General features: G+C 49.2%; 1 protein-coding gene across 7 annotated transcripts in view; it reads right to left on the reverse strand.

Annotated features, from left to right (window-relative positions):
* ASAP2 (ArfGAP with SH3 domain, ankyrin repeat and PH domain 2) overlaps positions 1–25,875 on the reverse strand; it is a 159,538-nt gene that overhangs the window by 74,065 nt on the left and 59,598 nt on the right. For 6 of the 7 annotated variants that reach the window (XM_082425824.1, XM_082425823.1, XM_082425821.1 and 3 more), the window contains exon 3: positions 13,521–13,666. In XM_082425824.1, the coding sequence (XP_082281950.1) occupies positions 13,521–13,666 (146 nt within the window). Of the gene's footprint in view, positions 1–13,520; positions 13,667–25,875 lie in introns of those variants that run through there. The other variant, XM_082425827.1, reaches the window with a different exon arrangement.

Genomic DNA, 25,875 nt, shown 5'->3' on the forward strand with positions numbered 1-25,875 from the left:
TTGGATTTCTCTGGCGTTGGGTCCCTGATAAAGACCAAACCTACTCCCGCATCTGGACCCTCACAGTCCAACCTCACCTGCCATGTTTCATCTCGGTATCCGCTGTTCAAAGCCTTCCCATCCACCAGGATTTACTCGGATGCTACCTTTTCCAACAACATCCCAACCTCTCAGCAGGAAGTGACCCCTCCCTCCCCAAATCCTCCGATATTTTCTTTTTAAAAAAATTTCTTAAAGGACTTGACAGGTTCTACCCTACATTTGTCTCATCAAGCTCACGCCACGAATCCTAGGGGGCGGCTTCAGGTTTTTCTATTCTCTACAGTACTCAACACAGAGTGTGGCAATGGCTGAGTGAATCAAGTTACCTAAGTATTTTTCGGAGCATCTAATACATAAGAGACAGAATCTAGAGCTACATTAATAGCTTTAAACATCATATAACTAATGTGTGAATTCATGAATTCATTCATCAGGTATTTACTGAGTACCTATTTTATAGACAGCAGTAAGCTGGCTACAAATGTAAACAAAACATGATACTTGTCACCTCAGAGGAAGAATAAATATATACACAACAAGAATTAAACAGAAAGTCTAAGACACACCACATGCAGCATGTTTCACTCTGTACAGATACCAGCGGCTCCTGGGGGAAAGAAACAACGAGTACAGCTTTAAGCAGTCAGGCGGGCTGACGCGGGCTGACTCGGGCTTGGGAAGAAGGTGACTGGTCAGTTCCTGAGCCGCGAGACTCTGCCCTTTCATCCACTCGATCGCAGAGCCGTGGCTGGAGTCAGAGCACAGGTCCGTTCAGTCCTCAACGCTGCCCAGAGAGGAGCCAAGGCAGCGCCATCCTGGACAAGTCACGTGCAAGACAGCAGGGACAGCCCAAGGGGGCAGGGGTGGTGGTCAGAGCTGCTCAGGGTGGGAGGCTGGGCCAAAGGCACCAGAGCAACCCAGATACACGGTAGGTTGGAGGAAAAAAGAACAAGGTGCTTGCAGATTACAAACTGTATTCCTAGGAAGAACTCTAGTATGTTCTTATGAGAGGTGTATTACGTGTGAGTGTATGCATGAATGAGCGAGAAAAACAAAATCCTCTATAGCAGGGGAGAAGAACATCACCCAGAATTTGGTTTACACATCTATTTTAAGACTACTTGTTATCGGGACTTCCCTAGCGGTCCGGTGGTTAAGACTCCGCGTTCTCACTGCCGAGGGGCTGGGTTCAATCCCTGGTCGGAGAGCTAAAATCTCACAAGCCATGTGGCAAGGCCAAAAAAAAAAAAAGACTTTTTGTTACTTAATTCAAATAAGAACTCAGGTAGTGACGACAGGTATTAGGTAAGAGGAGGTAAACTAAGCTTTGGCATCCAGAAGAGTGAAAATCTAAGGCCATCCAAACACTGGGCCAGCTTGCTTTCATTCTGGACACCGGAGACAGGGTGAGCATGACATTAAACAACCATCAAAACTGTGATGACTGCCACAAAGGAGGCACACGGGGCCCGCAGGGAGCGACAGGAGATGAAACTGGGTGGAAGAGGGCTTAGGAGACAAAGACGCATTAGACAGAACCTCAGTCCTCACGAACTCACCGTTTAATAAGGCAGATAAAGCACACATTTAAGTAAGTAAAGTGCCATGTGGAAACTCTACGAGCCAGAAATAAAACACCACGGAGTTTCTGAGAAGGGAAAATTACTTCCAGTCTGGGCACCAGGGAAATCTTTGCTGATTGGGGTTATGTGAGACAGACCTTCAACGACAGGGAGAATTACGTCTTGCAAGATGGGGTGGAGGGAGTCCAGGCACAGGAACAGTGGAGAAGTGGGAGCACACAGCCAGGGGAGCGGCGGGGGCAGCAGAAGATAAGAGCGAAAAAGAGCAGCTGGAAGAGAATCCCACCAAGGGGATTCTGGCCTCCATTCCATCCATTTCTCTTTCCCGGGTTACTCAAATGATCTAAAATAAGAAACTGCTACTCCCGTAATCAGAAGCTAATTAGCTAAATTACTGCAAAAGAGACAGAAAGTAGATCGGCGGTTGCCTGGGGCTGGGGGTGGGAATGCGGACTAACTGTGAGGGGACAGGAGGGACCTTACTGGGGGGAAGAAAATGTCCCCAAACTGATTTAAGGTGATGGCTGCATCTCTTGGTAAAGCTACGAGAAATCAATGACTTGTACAATTGAAATGGGTGAGTTTTATGATATATAAAACATACCTCATAAAGCTTTTTTTTTTTTTAAAGAAATTATTACAGACATACACAGAATCCCCATCAGTGGGCTTCCTAACAAAGCTCCTCCACTCCTGGCACCAGCCTCTGCCTGCCCTCTGCATTTACCTGCTCTTGTACAGAACCCGCGCAGCACACAAGCATTCTGACTCAGGGTGAGCGTCCAGGAAATGACTGGCCCCCGTCTCTGCCTGGGCCCTGAACCATGGGCTGGTGCCCAGATGTCCTGTCTCAGCAAGAGCGCCCTGCAGCAGGAAGGAGGGGCTCTGGGTCTCCCTCTGCCTGCCTGTACTGGGGCCGCCCAGCAGCCTCAGGCCCACAGCTGAACGAACCATCTCCATTCTGGCCATGAGAGATGAAAACCACAGCCAGGAGATCACTGCACACGCGTCGTGCTCAGCAACTCCAGCCTCGATTTACGAGCAATAAAACTGTTATGATGGCTGGGAAGAATTAAATTACCCCTGGGTCACCCAACTAGAATATTTCCCTTAGCACCAAGCAAGCACTGGGCTTTCTCTTATCCTCTGACTTGCTTTTAACAAGTATATGAAGTAAAATGGCTTTCTGAAACCCCAAGCATGACCTGAATACAAGTTATTACTCTCCGTTGCTGCCAGTAAGTATGGATCTAATGCCAACAGCACACAGACGACCTTTACAAAGTCGCAGTCCTCCCTGCTCTGTCTTCCCTTTTCCGGGGTTCACCTGCATATGTCTGACAAGGGGAGTTGACAGTAGTCAAATGGGTGTAATCTCAGAAGGAGACGTAGAATGATTCAGTCGTGGGGAGACAGGCAGACAGGGCTATCAGAGATGGCGAGCAGCCTGCGTTATGTCATAGCTGATAAGCAAACAAAGATAGACCAGGAGATGGGGCAGGGGTGGGGGAATATAGCCAGAAAATAGCCGTCTTTCCACATGGGTCTTCCTAATTATTATTATATTATTTAGGTGGGGAGAGGGGGTCTTAGAACTCCTTGACTCGCGAGCTTTGCCACCTCCATACTCTCTAAAGATCTTTTCCCCGCTTCCCCGTAACACTTCCCCTGCCCACAGGGTCAGTGTCTCGGCTGCTCCTTCAGCTCTGTCACCGGTTACCAGCAGCTGCTGATGCAGCCAAAGCTCCGCCCCTGGTTCCAGCCTGACCCCTGGGAACCCCGGCGCTGCCTTCTCCTTGGCTGGGGATCTGTCGAGAAGCCTGAACCTAGACAGGATTTTTGTATCATAGTGCTCTACTTTTAAGGAGCAGCAAAGAGAAGATAGACTCAAAACAGAAAAGTTGCTGGGCAGAATCTTCCTAGCTCCAGGCTCATGAGTCTAGAAAAGACCAGGTCTTCCCAGGGCTCTCCTCAAAAACCCTTAATAGTGTCCAACCCTCTTCGGGGATAATCAGCTTTTCCTAAAAGACCATATATAAAACATGGCCAAAGAGCCTTACCTGAAATGCACCTGTGTCATTAAGTTTATTTTAATATGCCTAATTTATGAGAAACCAGAGACAGAACGCTGGGATCTGCAGGGTTTTTTTCTTTTTAATTTGGGCAAATGCTGCTCAATCACAGAGTTAAAGAGCTAAAATCAAGACCTCAAAGAAGGGCAAACACCTGTTCATGTGGGCATAGGCCCTGGCAGCACCTCCGTGCCAGAGGGCGGAGACTTGCAAAAAGACCTCAGACCTCATTGCTTCAATTAAGGGCATTCTTAGCAGAGGCTTCGGCATTAGCCAAGGATATGTACCTGGGAAACAGCCAGCACCTGCGGAAGCTTCAAGTCTTCTCCAGGAGCTGGAGCCTGAGACCCAGGATTGTGCGTGTGGGTGGCATTGCCGGGGGTGTTATAGTAGAGGGTAAGGCTTTATTACACCTGTGCAGTCCAGTATGACAGACACTAGCTACATGCGCCCATTCAAATGTAAATGGATTACAAAGAAATCAAGTTAGAAACTGAATTCCTCAGTTGCGCTAGCATATTTCAAGTGCTCAAGAGCCATGTGTGGTGAGCGGCTTCTCATACTGGATACAGCAGATGCAGACCATTTCCATCAAAGCAAAAAGTTCTGGTGGACGGCAATGCTTCAGACGAGTAGCCTAAAAAAAATTTTAAGCGTCTCTGAGGTGTAACTGATGTACAGTAACCTGCCCATATTTAAAGTGCACAATTTGGTAAGTCACAGCACATACATACACCCACAAAACCATCGCCCAAATCCAGACAGCTAACGCACCCATCACCCCCAGAAGCTCCTTTGCGCCCTTTTGCAATTCCCACCTCCCAGCTGCTCACTCCCCAGTCTCCGGTCCCCAGGCAACCGCTGATCTGCGTCAGTCACCACAGAATAATCTGCATTTTCTAGGACTTTCTATACATGGAATCCTACAGCACGCACTGCTCTCTGTCGGCTTCTTTCACACTCGCTTTGAGATCTATCCGTGCTGTTGCATCAACAGCTCATTCCCGTTTCTTGCTGAACAGTTGTCCATCACCTGGCTTATCCAGACAACTGCTGACAAGTTTTTGAGCTCTTTCCAGTTTGGGGGCTACTACAAATCTTACACATCAGGCTGCTCTGATTACTCGTGGGATGGGACTCTCCGATGGTGACCAGGAAGGCCTCTTCAGAAGGTGACGTGGAGACGAGTACGAAGGAAGCAAGGCAGCTAGCCCCGCGAAAGCTGGTGGAAGAGCATCCCCGGCAGAGGGAACTCCTAACACAAAGGCCCCGAGACAGGCGCCGGGCAGGGTCAAAGCACAGTTTTCCGTGTTCTTTCTGAAGGCTGCTCATCTGAAAGAATGAACATCCAGACAGAAAATCTTTTGGAGAAGCAGAAGGTCCTAGGTAAAGTGGCCTGAAGAAATCACTAAATGGCACAGGGCCACTTAATCGCATGTAAGGCTTACAAGTGCTCTGAGAAGTCGGCGTTACCCCCATTTTACAGAAATGGAAACAGAGGGAGAGTTAAGCCACCCACTTTGCCCCCAGATCCCACAACTAAGCAGCAGCTGAGCTGAGAATGAGGCCAGAGCCCTTCCCATCATTTCACTGCCATAGGTAACCGGACTTCAGAGCGGTCAGTGCTACTCTCACCTGACCCACGGCCAGAGCGGAACAGGCTGTGAGACCGGGGGTGCCAGCTACATCAGGACGTACAGGGAAACACTTTACAAAGGAAAACCATCTAGGTCACTTTCATTTTTAGTGAGCTCTCCCCGGGGCCGGCGACAATGCCGCCCAAGGCCTACGGGCATGCACACATACACATACACATACACACACACACACACACGGTCTTGCTCGTTCTCACACGGGGCCCTCATGAACACATGCTCCCAGGCCTGGTTCTTCGGCAGCAGGACCACTCTGATGGTTTGTTTAATCAAAAAAGGAGACGGGGGAGCCCACGCAGATCTTGAGTGTTTAACACAAAATGAAAGATCAAAACCAGGCAGCTGCCAAAAACACTGGCAACTTTCACACCACAAGAAAGAGGGGAAACAGCTGACCTGGTTTCTGCCTTTAATGCTGCGTCTCTGGCAGTCACACAGCTTTGATCTTTCAGGTTCTAAGTGGAGAGAAAATAGTGACCCTCTTCCACTGGAGAACGGATGGTGAAACCACACACCGCAGCCTACTTGCAACAGTCTGGAAAACCCTCGTTTTCCGGGGGCCAGCACAGAAGGGCCCAGGATTCGTCAATCCACAGCTTCTTCTAAAACCCACATGATGTTAAAATGCTTAGTTAAGCCACCCACCGAAAACGAAAGCAGCTTTTCGAATCTATTACCTCCGAGAATTCGAGGTTGGATACTTGCGGCCTCAGCTAGGCCCTGGCGCCCTGGCCTCAGTCTCCCCAGGGGAGGAGTCGGAAGCGGTTGCTGGTTCCTGACCAACGAGGTCAGTGTCACCAGGGAACAGATTAGAAATGCGAATGGATCAGGAACTCCGGGAAACGGCTCCCAACAGGGAGGGTTCTAGCAACCCTCCCAGCGCTGCTGCTGAGCGCAGCTGGAGAACCACCATTAAGTAGGTGTGGGTGCGGCCTTTTAACAGGCTGCAGGTTCTGCTGGGGCTCCTGGCCCACAGACGGCACCGTAAGGACCCCTGCTCTAGGGCAACGCTTCTCAGACTTTAATGGGCTGACTCGTGCCCTGGGGAAACGGAGATTCAAGTTCAGCAGGCCTAGGGGACAAGGGCCCGGGAGCCTGCATTTCTACGAGGCCCCAGATGACTCCACCTGAGGGCAAGGCAAGACTAGGACCCTAGGGACGCAAATGAAACAAACTGCGTCCAACTGCTCTGTAAACCAGAATCGGGAATATACAGGTATTGATGTAGTTTGTCAAGTTTTAGATTTTAAGGAATGACTAACAAACAGTGGAAATTCCCAAAGGGAAATGCACCCAGAGAGGCTGGACCTGGCATTTATCTCCAGGTCCCAGGGAGGCAGGGGCCTGAGTCCTGGCTGAGCCAATGACCAACAGGAGGAGACCCAGGAGCCCCCCAGCTCACAGCCTCTTCGGGGCCATCAACCTCCTCCAGCCCCCAGCCCCTTCCCCCGGGGCCTAGAAGTAGGCGCCAGTCTCTCCCATCACAGAAGCCTTCCCTTGCTCACCTTCTCCTCCCATCAGCGGCCTCCGCCTGGAGCAGCGAGCTCCCGCCGTCTCTCCTTCTGCTACTGCACTGTCCCCTGCCTGCGCGGCAGAGTGACTGTGGCGCCCCCGGCACCGAGGCCAACGGCGCTCATCAGTCACCCTCCTCCCGCCCCTCCGCCTTCCGGGTGCGGCCGACCCTCCGCCTCACTCACACCCTACTGCAGCCTGTCCGCACGGCACCCCTCGGCTTTGGCAAAAGGTTTTAAAGTCTGGGGTGCCCTACATCGTGGCGGTTGTTCTTTTAATAGCCAGCAAGTGAGAGAATACATGGTGACAGAAGAAAACAAACACAAACCCTGGTCTGAATTCACTAATGCTTGCAAATGATTATCCTATAACAGCACGTCCTCCACGCACTTGACAAGCTGTTAAAGGCAAGTGCAAGGAATGTGTTCGCAAACTTTGCCAGGGGCTTAGATGCAGACGGACCCCGTGGTGGCCCACAGGCCCCCAACCCACCCCTACCCAGGACCCAAGCACCCAAGGCCGCAAGAGTCGCCGCCCCACCTTCCGGGGCCGCACCCTCGGGGCTCCGCGGCGTTTGTCCCGGGGCCTTCCCAGCACACACAGCATCCTAATAAAAGTGGCCCAGATGGGAGCAACGAGCGCTTGCTGCCCTACTGCCCAGAGAGCCGGGCCACCCCAGCAGGCGATCAGTCACTCTTCTCAGCTGAGCTCTCCTCCTGGGCCCAAGGCCTTGCTCCCACCCTGTCCTCTCCCCCATGGCTTTTCCCACTTTCTCTGACCTCAAGGAGTCAGTGTACCGCAGCGGTTACAATGAGGTGGCACTGCCTTTCCAAAAAAAAATAGTATCAAAGTACAATTTACACAGTCGTGGCTGTGCTACAACCAAACACAGGGCTCTGACAGTAGCCTTATTGCTTTTGTCATTTTGGTCAAACTAAGGACATGCTTTCATTTTGGTCAAGGATCTCTGAGTGTAGGAAGCAGCTTGCAGTGTTGAAGCCTTGTGAGTCTCAGAGCATTTCCAGCCATGCATTAGGCCAGATTAAACAACTGGTGGCAGAGATTTCTAGGTGTCCAAAGTAACTGTCAGTAGGTCCATCCAGGAACTCTGTTCCCCTAGAGAAGGCCCAGCCCTCAAGCGCACCTCCACTCAAAGCTTACAGACTCCGGCTCTGCGTACAAGCCTAACAAGCTGGTCATTGCGTTCTCCAGCTCACAGCACTGTGGAACAAGGCACCAAGAGCGGTAGAAGCCAGCAATTAGCAGGGAGAAGGGTGTCAGAATATTAAAAAGCAAATGTTGAAAATGGGGGGAGATGCAAGAGGGAGGAGATATGGGAACATATGTATATGTATAACTGATTAACTGATTCACTTTGTTATAAAGCAGAAACTAACACACCATTGTAAAGCAATTATACTCCAATAAAGACGTTAAATTAAAAAAAAAAAAAAAAAAGAAAATGGGAAAGCCGACGGTCTGGTACCAATCTAGGGGCAGGTACTCCCACACCGCAGGTACCAGGCACCAAGAGTTTCTCTAGATTTCAGCGCTGTCCCTTAATTTATGCCCCAAACAACGGTAAGCCTTCCTCCCCAGAAGATAAAATATGATCAGTGCCCATGTTGAATAAGAAAGAATGTAAGACATTTTAAAACAGAAACAGACTCACAGACATAGAAAACAAACTTACAGAGGGGAGAGCGACAGGGGGTAGGGGTCGGGGAATAGATTAGGAGTTGGGGGTTAACAGATACACATTGCTATACATAAGATAAACAAGGACCTACTGTACAGCACAGGGAACTCTACTCATGGAAAAGAATCTGAAAAAGAATAGATATATGTATAACCGAATCACTTTGCTATAACTGAAGCTAACACAGCATTGTAAGTTAACTCTACTTCAATTTAAAAATGCTTTAAAAGAAAGAATGTAATACGCTTTAAAATACAGGACATTTTCAACAGAAGAAGTGAAAAGAGAAGAAAGTTTACAGGAGCACTGAGGGTGAGGACCTCTGCTAGAGAGAGCTCTATGCTAAGCAACGCAATGAGCTTTATTAACGTGGGGAATCAGCTCCTGTCGACCGACGGTGCTGGGAAGAGAGCGCTGCCATATTGCCAACCAGCAGGTGGGCAGGCCTCCCCGCCGGGCCCTGCCCACATCACAGGGACAAAGCCACTCTCTCCTCAACAACCTGACTAGCCCTTCACTCTTTGGCTATAATGTCTTCTAACTCCAATCACTTGTGTAAAGGAAAAGCAAACAAACGAAAAAAACATGACTTCTGTGCACGTTGGTCAGTGGACTTTCAGGTTCTTCTTTCCGGGTGAGTGAAGTGAAATTCCTCAACCCCAGGGCCACTCTCGGCTCTCGCCCTGGAACTCCGTCCTGGGCTGAGCCTCCGCCGGCCCCTGCCCTCACCTGGAGCAGGTTCTATGGACCAAGAGTACATATCTCACAAGCGATTCTCTGAAACCAGAGACGGAGATGACATACCTGTAAATGACCTTTCAGGAATGTGCTTTCATGCAGCCGTTCATTAAAAGGCCACTTCTTAACACAGAAGTGGCCCTGGAAAATCTTTCCAGGATTCTCACATCCATCTGGTAAGAGGAAAAGAACCGAGGAGACTGGCCTGACTTTATAACCAGCCTAGTTTCACACATGTTACATTTCTAGAGCTGCCTTGTTTTTCCCTTTATCCTGCATTACTGCAGAGGAATTCACAGACTCTCTGAAGGTGAGAATCTCACCCTTTAGTAACAAAATCTCACTTTATATTAAGCTGGCCTTTCTTTGGAGACGTTCCAACTGCTTTATAAACATTCTTTCATGCTGAAGAGCAGGTAGGTAGTAATTATTATTCTTTCTAGACAAGAGGTAGGATTGAGAGTCTTGGCCATGCAGAACTGAAATGTTTTTTGAACGCCTGAGGAAAAGCAAAAGCAAGGCTTTAAAAATAAGAGATAGGACAGATGTGACCAAAAATAGGAGTAAGAATGGTATACAAAATACCAAAAAAGGAGAATTCTCCTATAATCAGCTCACTCTCAGCGACAGCTTCTTAGAAGCAGCCACTTGGCGTCCTTACGGCTGCAGACCTTCAACACCAGCCCTGGCCTGGAAAACCCGGCCTGGTGAACATGAATTTGGGCACAAATAAGGTATTTGCTGGGAAACAGGATCAAAAACCCTAACTCCATAAAGTAAAAGCAGAAACTACAGTCATGCACGTGGACTTAGAGCTACTGTCTTCCGGGCTTTAATAAGTTACCCGATCATAACGACACTGAAATGTCACCTGTGGGGCGGTTTCTAATTGACAAACAACCCTCCCGCGTATCCCTGTCATCCTGATGCTGGCCGGTGAGGCGGGAATGGTTTTCTCACACTGTTTTAAGGTGAGGAAACTGAGGTGTCTGCCTGCTCGTGGCTGCAGCAGTTCGGCCCGCTGGGCATCTCTCTTTATGCTACACTTTACCCTGCACTGCCTTCCCTTCCGTTCTGCCCCCTTTTCCCCCCAAGGAGTTGACAAGGGGCCTTAAATCCTTTAAATACCACAGTGGGAAGAGCATGGGATTGGAGTTTTCAGACCCAGATGTGGCCCCTCACCTGTCCCTCGCACGGGCCCCGTCTAGGACGGAGGTAACGTGAGGGATCTCGTGCAGCGGGCAGTAGGACTCAGCGAACGAGGAAGAGCTAGCGCGCGGAGCTGACGGTGCCGCGGGCGCCCAGGGAGTGACGGCCGCGGGTAAGCCACTCGCTGCAGGAAGGGGGAGGACAGCGAGGCCCGGAGGGGATTTCTGATGTGCCCACAGGGGCAGAGCCATGGGGTAGCGGCCAGTGTGGCAATGCACCCATCACAATGTCCAGGCCCTGCTCTGCTTTTAGTTTTGCGGAAAATCAAGAAATGAAGGGGCTGCTTCTGTCTAACTGTGCAGCTGCTCAGGTTAAGACTGAGGACGAGCTACTTCGAGTAGGATTCCACCACGTGGGGCGACGCAGGCGGGGCCCTTCCACACCTGGGGGCGCACGTCCAAAAGCTGCCAAGGACTCAGACCTGTCCCGAGAGAGATTAGCCCTTTAAACCACCGGGGCCTCAGTTACCTAATCTACAAAGTGGGGACAACGCTGATTCACCTCATGGGATCGTTGCAAGGGTTAAATAAGCTAAGGTGTGTGAAAGCAACTGGCTGTACTTCTTACAAAGCCAGGCACGGCGTTATCATCTCCATCTTACAGCTGAGAAAACCTGAGTGGAGATCAGCCGAATGAAGGAAGATACAAGAGCTAGCTGGCTGGGGAGGGGCGACCCTGGCCCCCCTTGCCTCTGTCTCCAGGCCGCCTGCTCAGTCGCCGCGCTAGGGCTTCCCTCTGCCGTCCCCTTGGGGCCCTTCACGGCTTTCCTTCTGGCTGGGTCCTGTTCCCTGACTCACACGTCTTCCTCTTTCTTGCTTCCCTCTTCATGCTGCTAAAGCACAACCTTTAGGAGTTTCAGAGAAATGCCGCTTGGGGGCAAACCTTCTCGAGCCTTGGGCATCTGAAACATCTCTAATTCTAATTTCATGCTCAGGTGGTGGGTCTCATTCCAGGTTCGAATTATGTTCCTCAGGATTTTAGTGGCAATGCTCCGGGCCTTCAAGTTTCCAGGGTCACTGCTGAGACACCGATGGCATTGTGATGCTTAATCCTCTGTGTGCTTTCTGAAAGCGGTTAAGATCTTTTGCAATTTCACAGGGGGGTGCCTTGGGGCAGGTCTTTTTCCCTTACTGTCCTGGGCCCTCCCATCTGGAGACGAAAATCCTTCAGTCTCAGGAACCATCTTTTGTCCTGTTGCATTCACGGCATCCTCCTCTGTTTCCTATTCTCTCTTTCTGAAAACGCCTGTCAGTTGGATACTGGACCTTGAGAATTAATCCCTGACATGTCTTTCATCTATTTCCCACTCTTTTGTCTTTTTTGGTCCTTTTGATCTATTTTCTGAGAGATTTCTTTTACTCTAACCCTTCTCATAGGATTTCCAATTTTATATTTTCTTATACTGATTGTCTCTCCCCTTTTTTAACGACAAGCTTCATCCCATTCTCTCTTCTGATTTCTCTGAGGAATTAAATGTAGTTTCTTTAAAGTTTTCTTCTGCTCTTTGCATTGTCTCTGTTTTCCCCCAGGTTCTTTCTTCTGTTTATTTTGGTCTCTTTCTTTCTGGAGGCCATTCATTCATATTTAAGAGAGAGGCACGAAGCAGCTGGCTGGCAGCTCGGGGGGCGAGGAAGGGGCTTACCCCCCCGAGGGTCTGGGAGATGAGGCGGCAGGCTGATTTTACACTAGACGACCCCCGACACGTCAGCATCTATAGATCTTCCCCAGGACCACGCAGCGTCCCCAGTTTACAATAAAAAGCTCCACTGTGACTCAGCGGTGAGGCCCTCACAAGCCATGTGCCAGTGTCCGGGCAGTGGGGCTGGAAAGGGGCTGGGCTCCACTGTGTGCTCTGCATGCTGTCAGCCTGTTTGGGGCAGTGATAAAGGGGCGACAAACTTGACAAAGGCCCCGAGAGACTCCAAATTAACCCGGGTAAAAAACTTAAGCACAGCAACGGCTTTTTATATTTACCACTTCCAAAGGAAAACACTTTACAAGTGAAGACAGGGAGAGGGACCGAGAGCCTTCACGATCCGGTTCTCTCCCCTCCTCCTTATTAACTCATGCCTTGTGTTCCCTTGCTTCTGCCCTTCTAAGAGCAGACCGACAGACCCGCCGTCATCACCGCTTCAAGAATGATGAGCTATTTTTTCACTTGTTATGAGCTTGCTGACAGGAGAAATGAAAAAGACACTGTTGTTTGCGACCTACACAGAAAGCATTATTGAGTTCTTGACCTGGTCTGCTTGTCCATGACCTTTGGGAGAAGCTGGGGGAGAAAAACAGGAAAGAGATGCCGGGACCATCCCGACGTACATTCCCCTTGTGGAAGAAACCGCTCGGCAGGGTCCCAAACCCCCTCTCTGCTCAATTCTTCAGAATTCTGCTCCCACAGTGAGGACGGCACAGGGCTGCCAAGCGCAAGGAAGAGTCCATTCACCCCCGTTACCAAGCACCTACCGCAGGCAAGAAGTACTCAGTCCGTATCTCCACTCACTTAAAAGGTGAGACTTTTCTTAGGCTCTGCATGTGAGAGCATAAAAGGCCTTTAAATATTCACGGTAATTTCTGTGCTCTGATTATAGGTTACCTTGCTGTGTAAGACGGGTCTGAAACATATTTATGAAATATTGTTAAGTTTAAATACCTACTATAATTACCAGAAACAGACTATTCTACACAGTTTAGGAACTACTGAAAATCGAAGTCAGAGGCCCTTAAGAAGACGAATGCATTTATCCATTTTGTGCCTCAGCTGAGCAGCTTTAAAATGCCGAGTGAAATTTGAAAGTCTTGTGAGAGTAAAAATCACAATTCTAAAATTTATTCCAAAGTGACCTCGTGTGTATAGGAAAGACAGTTCTTTTAGGTACCACAGGAGCTATGAAACGTATTTCTTGTGTACCAAACAAACCTTAATTACTGTCTAGGGAGCTACCTTCCCAACTCGAGCAACTTCGGGCCCCTCCCATGCTGCCCGTTCGCTGCGCGCGATCATGACACTTACCAGGTTTTTGAAAAGCGCCGTCAACTCCTTCGTAAACACTGAGAACTTCAGGAAGGCGCTTCCTAAGTCCGGGTCATCTCTGCACACGCAGTTGCCCCCGAACTTCTCCAGAGCCTGGGTGTACTGCTCCTCGTTTTCCACGTGCGCTGCAACAGCAACGGGAGAGGTGCTGTGAAGGCCCCAACCGCTCTAGCCCTGCCCCCCACCAGGTTCTTACTTGTGGATAAAATCGAACACATTTACAGCCTGAAAAATCTGAGAAAAGCCAAGACACACCGCAAACAGAAATAACTCTGCTGTCCTGACAACCACCCGTGGTGCCAGCGACAGATCCCAAAGAACAAGCATGAGGACCAGGAGGGAGAGAGCCTCGCACGAGTGCCACAGCCCCCAGCTCATGGGATGAGACCCCCGGGGACCCCCATGCTTCCCCATCTCCTAGGACTCCTCCGTAGCCCACACGCTGGCGGGAGACACAGAACAGACCCAGCCCTCTCCTGGAACCCAGCAGCCGGCGTGACGCTCACCCAGCCGCATGCCCTAGCTTCTCCTTTCAACACCGGAAAAGCCACGGTCCTCGGAGCACAGGCCACAGGCCAGGGCGCCTCTGCTCGTGACACGTCCTCTGCCTGGGGGCCTTTCCGTGCCTCTGCCCCACGTCCCTGGCTCCTTCCTGGACTTGCGCTCAGAGTGTTACATTCCAAATGTCCAACTGGTAAACGTGGTTCCCAACACACTGGAAGTGCTTCCAGGGTAGGGACTAAGTTTTACTCATCTTTGTGCTTGAAATATAAGACAAGACGCATGTCGTTTGATCAGAAAAAGCAAAACCTGGTCATCCATCTGAAGGTATTTTACCATCATTAGGCTTCACAGCAGCACCTTAAAGAGCGAAAAACTCGGATTCTGGGTCTCCGGCTCTGTGGTTCCCAGGACCTGTTGGACATTGAAATCATACACGGATCTCTGTCAAACTGTAGAAGCTGGAGTCCCGTCTCTGAGTCAGAAGCTGGGGTGGGAAGGCGACACAGGTAATTCTGGTAAGCCAATGTGGCTGGACATGATTCCCTCACTTCTGGGTCAAGCATTTTTAAATGAATCCAGCCAGTCTGTAATAAAACAACTTCCTGGCATGGACACTTGATTTCTGCTCCCTCATCGCTCCGATCAGAAATGTAACACGGCGACTGTACAGGCACATAGTGCGGGCGTGCGGGCGTGCATGTCACCTTGCAAGGGGACTCCACTGGGCAGGGTCACACACCCCTCTCAGGCTGCCCACGTCTTCAGAATTCTGCTCCCACAAGGAGGACGGCCCAGGGCTGCCAGGAGGCCACAGAAAGCCTTAGTGCTGCAGCTTCTTCGCCAAAGAACAGATCCTGAAAAGCCCCTGGCAGTGCCCCAAACAACTCCTCAGGGCAACAAAACCACTGTCGGCAGTGCCGGTGCCTGGGCCTGACAACCGGAGCACACAGGGGACATGTGCTTGCGGAAGGCGGCCCTGGGGCTGAGCCGGATCCCAGGATCCGTGGACGGTGTGTCCACCGACCCTACCAGGCAAGCACTTTGCCCTCGACTTCCGGGGGCATTTGGGTGCCTTAGGGGATGCCCGTGTGGATCTAACAAACACACGAGAACGTTAATTTCACTGTTTAGGCCCTTTTCCTCCTTTCTATTATTATCATCATCTTTTACATCCCAGAAAAGAGCCTGAGAGTTCTCGATACATTAAATGTATTTCTGAAACTATACTCAGCAAACGACTTGAGGCAGAAACACACACACATGCGCGCGCGCGCGCGCACACACACACACACACACAGGGCGTGACGAAGGGGTGGCAGAGCAGGAAGAGCCCTCAGAAGGTCTGGGCTTCAAGCCTATGCCTCCCAGTAAACGTGGACGACCCGGTAACCTACGCATTTACTCTCTCTGGCGCTGTCTCAGCCACGTGAAGGACAAAGATCCCGCTGGGAGATACTCACAAGGTTAAGGTAAGAATCAAAGAATGTGGGTGAGGATATGCAGTTCAACCACACCCAACACATACATGCCCACCAGAACTGACAATACTTAACAGCAGCACAGATGTCATCTATACTGAGCGCAAATGGTTTCCATATGTTTTTTTCTAGACTTCACAACTTATATATGACATGCATTATTTCTCACAATGCTGAAAGGAGCCTGGGACTCAAGGAGATCAAATAACCTGCCCTAGGAAACAGGGCCAGAAAGCGGCAGAGCTGTGGTGCAAACCCAAGTCTGTCTGATCCCGAAGCCCATTTGTCCCCCACTCTACTACACTGATGTGTGTTTCCTTCTAAAAATAGCTTACCTTGCCAAAACCAAAAGTACCCAAGTTTTAGATTTTTTAAAATTCCATTTCAGAGGCGGATCAGTTCCACCTATTTTGCTCGACTTATAATTCTAGAACATGTGGTCGACAGTGAAGGGCAGCTCCTTTCAAGCCACACGCTATTTTATAACTATTTCAAAATTGGTGGTCAAGATGTGGGCAATTCCAGTGTGGTTTTGGAAGGGCGTGGCAGCCACAGGCAGACATCTGGTGCTGCTGTCACTGCCCTGGGAGAGAGAGACAGGAACGCGGAGGCTAAAGTCACCTCGGGAGCCATGCACTGCCTTCAGGGTGACCCTGGACCCCGACAGCTGCTCTAGGTGAGCACCCAGAGGGCAGAGGGAGAGAACCAGCGCCAGTAAAGGCTAGGAGGTGGCCCGCAAGCCTTCCGTCCAATTACACTTCGTGAGACTGTGAGGTGTCAGAAGCGCCATCCTTACTACCTGTTGAGTAAAGTGGGGTTCAGAGGGGTTTAATGATTTGCCCAAGATCACACAGCTGGAGGAAGGTGGGGAAGGGTCAAATCCATCCTGTGTTCACGCAGGCTGCCCCCAGCCTGTGACAACCTTGCAGAGAGGAACCTGCCTTCTCTCCACGGGCAGTCCACCAAACCGGCACAGAGGAGAAACAGCCAGCGAGGCTTCCGGTTCTGGCACCAGGAAGGACAGATGCACTTCCTTTCATCCCTTCTTCTGGGCCTTTCAACTGACCACCTGGTTATCGGTCACGTCTTTTTATAAAAATTCTTTCCCTTTTAAATCTTCACAATAATGTGCTGATCCCGGCAACCCCAGTGGTGATCAGTGAATGTTCTGGATCATCAATGTCACCATCATCTCATGTATTTATATTTAAAGCATCTTGATCCACTGTGATCACTATTTTCTGATGCTCAAACTGTCCCAGCTTAGGTCAGTGGGAATCTCTTTACGCTGACCTAGTTGGGGTTTCTAAGACAAATTTCTCTTCTTGCGAACAACTTTGAAGCTTCTTGATAATGACCACAGCCCCGAGTCTCTCCGTGTCTCCCTGTAACAGCTTGCCTGGCGCCCACTGTCAGGACAGGAAACACCCCGTAACTACATATTATCCGACTGGCCTACTGGTCCATGTCACCCAAAGTCTGAGATGTCCCTACTAGAAAGTCCTTGAGTGTCTTTATTTTCCTTTAGCCAAAACTAAATGTAAAATAGGAACCTAAAATAAATGGCTAGGGAATAAACTTTCTGGAAAGAACCCAAACTGGCTCTATCATCTCTTATTTACAGAACTGTCAAAGCTGTTCTTCTAAAAAGAGCTCTCTCTCCCACCTCCCCCTTATTCAACTGTATCTTTAACTCTGGTTCTTATTAATGAACCAGACCCAAGAATCTTTGATGTGGGGGGGACTTGGGAAAATGAGAACCTGAGTTGCTGAGACCACAGCAGACAAGACCCCGTTTCTTCCCAGTTCTAATCCCACAGCCCTCCCATTTCCCACACCTCACTACACAAAGGCCAGACCTTCCACCAATCCGTTCAAAGGGATGAAATGAAAGACTAACAGAAAAATGTGCTATGGAGCCAGCGAGCATGTGCACACACTGCATTTAGAGGTAAGGGTTGGGCCTTGTTGTGTGCCTTCTAGTTTACTTGATTATGTCATTTTAAAAAACTGATACCAAGAAGAAGGCCCAGTGCATATAGTTCAAGCAAAATTGTTGGATCCAAACGGGAAAAAGGCAGCCTTTTTACTCCTACTCAATGGGCCACAGCACGGCGGGGGAGCCAGCCACCTACCCAGTGCTGCCGGAGGACAAGAAGGGTCCCACAGCCAACTCACCTCACCACCTTCAAGTCTACCTGAATGTCTGCTCCTCACTGCCAGCCCTGCAGCGGGCTGTGACGGTGCCCTGGGTGCACACAAGACAGGTGCGACCAATGTCTCAGGACAGATGCACCAACCCATGCATGATGGCCTGTGACATGCTGGGGCCGAGGATTCAGAGACACCAAGAAGGGGACGTTTGAGCTGGGGCCCCAAGGTCAGCTGGGAATTTCCAGACAGAGACGAGCAGGAACAGGAAGCTACCAACCCCAGGGGAACAGCAAGGAGTCCTGTGTGTCCAGAGGCTGAGAACACTTTCACAGTCTTCGAGCCCCCGCCTGCACCCAGCTCCTGACGCAAAGCCATCCCAGGGCAGCACCAGTCTCACTGTCCTACCCACCCGGGGCCACTCCTGGGTCTTTACAGTCCGAAGGATCCTGAAAAGAAACCCGGTCCAGAGACCCCTCTTTACAGACAAGGACGCCAAAGCTCAGAGAGGGCGCTGACTTGCTCAAGTTCACACAGCTAGTCTGCAGCAGTTCGAGAACTAGAACTCAGCTTTCCAGGCTCCCAGTCTGCGCAGGCAAGGAAGCGTTTCTTCATTTAGTCGTCACATAGTCACTATTCTCGGCTCTAGGCTGACACAAATGTGCTACAATCCTCCAGCCAAGCACACGCACTGGGAACCCGAAGTCCAAGTGCCCTAACCAGAGACAAATGGGGGTACGTGTCGGTGGGGCGGGGGGGCGCAGACTGACGGTGCTCGCCTTGACCAGGACCCTCCAACCCCCCACTCCTGGTCACGCAGGGGTCAGGCTGAGGCAAACTCATCCGCAGACACTGCACACGCCAACCAACCACACAGACAGCTCCGCCAAGGGCGCAGTTTAGGAGAGACATATGTTCTCTGCAGTAGAGCTTTACAAAGACCCTCCCTAGATGAGGATCAATATTCAAACGTGAGCCACAACTGTAATGTCAGGATAATCTGCACGACTCAATGCCAAAGAGGCCAGGCCACTTCCCCTCAAGCTGTCAGCCCCGAACATCACCTGGTTTCAGATCTAACTCTCGGCAAACAGCTCCTGGGAAAGCAATTTCCTGGAGTCAAAGATAATCCCCACTTCTTAACAGGATCTCTACCCTGTGAACACCTCATGGGAGAAAACCATTTTTAGAACTTTATTTCTAGACTCATCCCAGATAAAAATCTTTCCATTCACAATTTGGTAACCTGCATAAAAAGTTTTAAAAACATTTTTTGCCATCCCCTTCCACTTTTAGAAACCTATTCCTAAATAATCAAGTGCTCAGAGATGTATGTACAGAACAACTGATAAACTGAAAATGTATTAAGCTCCAACAAAATGGAAATGGTTAAATAACAGCCTCTCTACAAAATGGAATATGATGTAAGCTTTTAAAATCATGATGTAGGAATATGGTCAGGATAGAATGCCAAGTGAAAAAAAAGGCAGGGCACAGAACTATATATTTCATCTCAATTTTGTAGAAGGTAAAATGTAGAGAAAGGCCGAAAGGAAAGGACATCAAAATGCTAAGGTGGTGATAAAAGAGCAGGCGCTCGGCACCCGGCGGCTGGTGCAGGCCAGGTGCTCTCCGTGCACCATTGTACCCTCCTGGAGGGGCATTTCGCAGACGAGGGGACAGACTGTGGTGGCGGAGATACCTAGGCCAGGCGGAAGCTCCGAATGGCCAGGGTCACAGCCCAGGGGGCCTCAGACCAAGAATGCAGCTCGGCCCCTCCCATCTCACAGAAGGTGGCATCTGGCCGGGCTGTGACTTCGTTCTAACGCTTTTCTGAATTTTTTAAATGTTCTAAACTATGCTCATATTATCGTTATAATCAGAAAACAACAACACAAGGAATAAACAAAAGAGAGAAACCTGAAATGTCAGCCTCAAGGGCTCAGTTACCTTGGTTCTCCATGCCTACTGAGGATATCCGAATCTGTCTTTCTCCACCAGTTTCTCCTGCACAAGTTGACATGATAGAGACAGCCTTTGCAACCTAACCTGAGCACCTGCATCGTCTCTGGTAAGACACGAGCGCCCACCACCAAGGGTCTGATGAGAACGCCCGTCCTATTTCACAAGCCCTCAGGGCCCCGCTCAAGCCGGGCACGTGGAAAGATGGCCTTGCCCCTGGGGCTTCACCATCGCCATTCCACCACTCTCTCCAACACTCTGCGCTCCCCCTACTTTCTTTTTATTTTTTTTTTAAATAAATTATTTATTTTTGGCTGCATTGGGTCTTCGTTGCTGTGCACGGGCTTTCTCTGATTACGGCGAGCGGGGGCTACTCTTTGTTGCGGTGTGTGGGCTTCTCATTGTGGTGACTTCTCTTGTTGCGGAGCACGGGCTCTAGGTGCGTGGGCTTCAGTAGTTGTGGCTCGTGGGCTCAGTAGTTGTGGCTCGCGGGCTCTAGAGCTCAGGCTCAGTAGTTGCGGCGCACGGGCTTAGTTGCTCCGTGGCATGTGGGATCTTCCCAGACCAGGGCTCGAACCCGTGTTCCCTGCATTGGCAGGTGGATTCTTAACCACTGCGCCACCAGGGAAGTCCCCCCGCGACTTTCAAAACTTCATGCAAAACTCATTTCCATCCAGACTCTCCTGGGGCGTCCCCTCCGACCTTACGGAGACCTCATGGCTGTTAACACAGGATGTACCTGGACTGGTGATGTCTGGCACAGGCAGCCAGCAAAGGAGTTAAGAAGGTCAAGGTGTGGGCTGACTATTAAAATGTGTAAACTGTTGTCTGTGATCACCTGATATCCTTTGATCCTGTCCTATATGAAAGACAACAAAATGACACTTGGAGTCTGTGTGAATAACTGAACACAACCCCAGTTACCTCTCGATAAAACTCCTGCAGCAGCACACCTGGGGGGACGGGGGGTGGTCAGGAATCAAGACTGACCTACTGGATGATGTACTGTCTACGCTGGTGCTTTCTGTCCCTCTTTCGCTATGTTGTAGGCTCAGAGGACAGAAACCTATCAACGTTCAACGTTACTGATCCATCCTGTATTTCCTGAATACCCCATCAGTCGAGAACTTCCCTGGATGCCGGGATAGAATCCAATCGTGGTGAAAGCCCATCGTGCCGCAAGCACTAACGAATGCAAAGATTCAGGACGTGGAGCCCCTGCATCCAAGGAACAGCTTCCAATGACAGAGGCGCACACACCAATCAATTTGGCGCAAAGACAGGTTGTAACGAGGATGACCCTGGAGGAATTTGGGGTGCCTGGTACGGCCAGAGCACGGGGAGAGTCCACAGATGACGTGGCTGGAGAGGCAGGAGGGGGCCAGGGGAAGGACTTCATCCCAGGCGCCCCCAAAAGGTTGCAAACTGACAGGATAAGACTTGCATTTAAGAAAAGTGAAACTGGAGGGGACAGAGGTGAACCAGGCTTGGTACCAGCCAACACACAATTTAGCAAGATGAAGATAAACATGCAATAACAATCCACGTGGTACACATTACAGGAGGTGGAAAAGAGGACATTTTCTGGGGCCTGCTGACAGGAAAGGCTTCTCAGAGGAGAAGCTTACAGCAATTTTCCTTCAGAATCCAACAGAGGATGAGATTAAAACTGGGCTGCCAGCTGCTTGCCTCACCCAACTCGCCTTACTCGAGGAGCTCCTTCAAGTCAGAGGAGACAAGGGCTCCTGCTAATGAACTGGCAGGGCCGCCCGTGAGCCAGGAATCCCCAGAGGCCGGGCAGGCACGACAGGGAGGTGAGTCGACATCTGCTGGAGGTGGACCACCAGCGACTGGAAACTTTACATCGATCACACTGACGCCCTTTGTCGGCAAAGCCATCTGATGAGCTACGTCACAGGACGTGCGTGTGGCCGCTGCAAGTAGTGCCCAGCCTTTTCCCCTCTGTTTTTACCTCACTGGACCTGAGGGATATAATTCCCATCACTTACAGCAGGCGCCCCCAGCCCACCTCCACGGAAAGCACAGCAGACCAGGAGAGAGGTGACTCCTGTGGCCTCAGGGACAAGGAGCCCCTGGAAAATCAGTGGTCTCCAAGCCCATGTAACGACAGCCATTCATGGAGGGGAGACCTCACCCGTTTACAGAGTCTCCTTCATCTTCCCCACAGCTCCGCAGGATTTTACAGATGAGGAAACACGTTCAAACATATTTGCTGAATAACGTAGTCAGTGTTTTACAGTAAGTAAGGCAGATAGCCAACTCTGTGATGGTATCCCCATCCACAAACCATGGGGGTTTGGCTACATCAGTGGTTCTTTAATCTTCTCATTATCGCAGACAACAATAAAAATGAGAAGAAGGCTGTGGATTATCTTTTCAGGAAAAGGTATCCTTACATAATTTTTTATACAGTTTCTGGGATACAAGGACCCTTTAGGCCTGTCCATAGACCCAACACACCAGGTAAAAAGCCCTAGCCTAGATGAGCATAAATCCCCTACCAAAAAATACGATGACCGTGTTAATCACATTTAATTAAGTATCATATTTGATTATGTACGAACCACGTATGATTCAAGTTAATACTTGGGACATTAAGTCACAAATCTCAGTGTTCCTTCGGATGAGCTATCCTTCCACGATTAATATGTTGATCACAGCTGCCGGGATTCCACAAATTAGCCTTCTAAATTCCAATCACTATCCTTAGCCATCAGAGAAGAGACAACTAGAATCTCAGAGTCTCATCACTGGAAGACATCTCAAGGTCTCCGAGTCCACGTCCCCACCTCCCCCTGCAACTTCCCTAGAGACAGAGGGCCACCAACCAGCCCTCTGCCGGAACCCTTCCGACGACCAGCTCACCGCTGGGGCTGCTCCCCCAGCTAACTTCTCCCTCAGATCTGAGTCAAAACCCACTCTCATGAAACTACCCAGGAGAGAGGAACAGATAACACGTCTCACTTCCTCATTCCAGAGAAAAGCCTTCAGATGCGCCTTCTCCCACCCTCCCCAAGCAAAGACGTCCTAGATCCTTCCAACACCCCTCCTACCACAAGGTTTCCAGCTCTAACATGAGCTTCCTCCTAAAATGCTGCTCTTACATCACAATAGTGGGACAACTAACTACCTTTTTTAGCAGCACTACATACTTCCCTAAGGTCACCTGTGCTCACCTTTGGCACACCTGTCATGTACTGGCTCTCACTGAACTTGTGACCGAGCAAAACCACCCGGAGCTTTTTCATCAGCCATATGACATCCAAGACGCTCCTATGGCGTTACTGCTCGGTGTTTCTCCCCTGCGCACCCCCGCTCACATCCAGGCAGTGTGGTGCTGTGGTCACAAGCAGAGACTGGGAAGCAAATCTGGTTTTGAGTCTCAGCTCCTCTAACTGCCAGCTAGACAGCCCTGGGTCAATTACTCCTCTGTGCCTCACCGACCTCGTCTGTAAATGGAGTTATTGATAGTACCTAACTCACAGTTGGTGTGAGGATTAAACTTATGTATTTATTTATTAGCACAGTGCTTGGCCTATAATCAACACTTCATATGAGTGTCAGATTTTTATTATTATGTTTCCACTCTTAAATTTATGAAAGTACATCAATACAGATGTACTTGCTTTATCATCATTTGTTACAATCTATTCTTTTTTTTAATCACAGATATGGTATACACATCCTTTGTATCCTCAGTTTTATTGTCTGAAGACTTCATCATAAGCATTTCTCTTCATGTTGCTACATAACCATAATTCCATCAAGTGGCTATATTCTAATTTAGTTATAGGAGGCTTTCAGTTTGTCACTCTGATAAGCAATGCAACAACGCAATGAGCATCCCCAATAAAGATTTTATCTTTCTTGATGTGCACGGCCAATACCAGTTTCACTTTATTCTTGACAAACACTGAGGATTATAATTTAGTTATTTTCTTATGTAACAGGTGGGAAATCATGCCAGATATAGTACCTTCTTTTTTTTTTTTTTAATTAATTAATTTATTTATTTATTCTTGTCTGTGTTGGGTCTTCGTTTCTGTGCGAGGGCTTTCTCTAGTTGTGGCGAGCGGGGGCCACTCTTCATCGCGGTGCGCGGGCCTCTCATTATCGCGGCCTCTCTTGTTGCGGAGCACAGGCTCCAGACGCGCAGGCTCAGTAATTGTGGCTCACGGGCCCAGCTGCTCCGCGGCACGTGGGATCTTCCCAGACCAGGGCTCGAACCCGTGTCCCCTGCATTGGCAGGCAGACTCTCAACCACTGCGCCACCAGGGAAGCCCCAGATATAGTACCTTCTTAACGCACAATGAAATTTCACTCCCTAAACAATTACATATATTTCTTCTGAACTGCTCTATCCTAATTATGATATGGTAATAGAAACAATTCTGTGTTAATTTAATAGCCACATTCTAATTAGCATTGCAAACAACAGGGAGAAACACACAAAAATTCTCATTTTCTTTTGTAGGTAGAAGATGGTAAGGGTTTGAGGGAAAATTAGCATTTCTTTCTTTGTATTTTTCATTTCTAGGATGTGCCAATTTCTCTAAAAAAGGGTAAAGAAGGGATATCCCACTCTCGGTAAGAATAGCTCCACCAAGTCTTTAAGATACAGTAATTCTAGAGAAGTGAAAATCAAAGTCTTTTGTTGCTTCCTTCTTGATAAAGATGAATTTTTCCACCCACTGATATGTCAAATAGCTGAAAAATGTTAGCATCAACTTCCTGGGGGGAAAAAAAACCACCTAGGAGCTGAGACAGAGATTGGGAAAGTTTAGACTAAGAACAGTATTAGAATAAATATGAACTGGGTTTTTTGTTGTTGTTGTTGTTTTTAAAGAGGTCAGATAACAGTCTATTGTAAGTGGGAAAAAATACTGTAGAAACAGTTTCTCAACAAATCATCATCATAACTGCTTTTGCAAACCTGTACACAAGACGTTCTAGAAAATACATCTAGCTGTGTTGTTATCCTTTTGAAAACTGGGAGCAAACATAGTATACTTGCTATTGTGTAAGAAAAGTATTGTTTTGCCTATACTGGGAACATACTGATAACCTTTTGGCTCAGTCCAATGTTTAAAGTCGGGGGGGGGCATGGCAGGGGTGTCTAAGGCGGTATTTTCAAGACCAGCAGCTTCAGCATCGCCTGGGAACTTATTCAACTAGCAAATACTCAGGCTCCATCCTGGACCTACGGAGCCGGAAACTCTGAGGGTAGAGACCAGCGATCTGTGTTTTAACAAGATCTCCAAGGGACTCTGGGGCGCTCTCAAGTTTCAGAACCGCAACTCTAAAACGGGGGTTGGCAAACTTTTCCTAAAAGCAAGAGAGAGATATTAAAGGCTTTTGTAGGCGCCAAGAGGCAATACTGAGGTTACTGGGTATATATGTGCTAAGATGCTAGAAACCATTCTTAGCTCGCAGGCTGTAAATAACATGGTTGGCTGCTCCAAGTCATCGCAACCACTCCCCCGCCCCTTCTACATACATTTATAACTGTATAAATCCTGTTCACCCCTAAAATTTTAAGTCGATCTCTCTCCTACACTAAGACGAGAGTGTAAGAACTTACAGCAGAAACGTAGTAACATACAAATGAATATTACTGACACGTACTGTGTGTCTGCCGGCCTCTGTGCTGACCACTGCAGGGACACACAGGAGGTACATTTGCAGCTGTCACGCTGTTCGTGTGCCCAGAACCACATCTGTCACTTTTTCATGTTATCTCAGTTACTCGTCACTAACAAGCCTATGAGATATTAACATTCTCCTTTTACATATGAGGAAACTGAGGCTCAGAAAGATAAACAACTTCCCCAGTGTCACAGACTTTCTGAGCGGCACCACCAGCTTTGACCCCAGGGCTCCTGGATCGTAACACCCATGTGCTCTGTATCCTAAACCACAACGCCTTTCAGAACGGGTCACGGACCTCAGGGCTTGTCATCGAACTGGGGGGCAAAGACCAACAGACATAAAACTATTTATAAAGAGCAAGATTTAAAGAGAGAACAGAGTCTGCATATTAGATACTCTTTCAGTTTTGGCTGAAAGAAAAATCAAAACTGATTCAACCTCAAAACTCACAATTCAGAGGGGAACTGGGTTCAGCAGAATACTGTCCCCTCCCCGACAAAGATGTCCTCTCCTAATCCCTGGAGGCAGGGATATTATGCCATCTGAGGTTGCAGATGGAATTCAAGTTG

This window comes from Balaenoptera physalus (assembly GCF_965194825.1).
Source record: "Balaenoptera physalus genome assembly, chromosome: 15".
Lineage (NCBI taxonomy): Eukaryota > Metazoa > Chordata > Mammalia > Artiodactyla > Balaenopteridae > Balaenoptera > Balaenoptera physalus.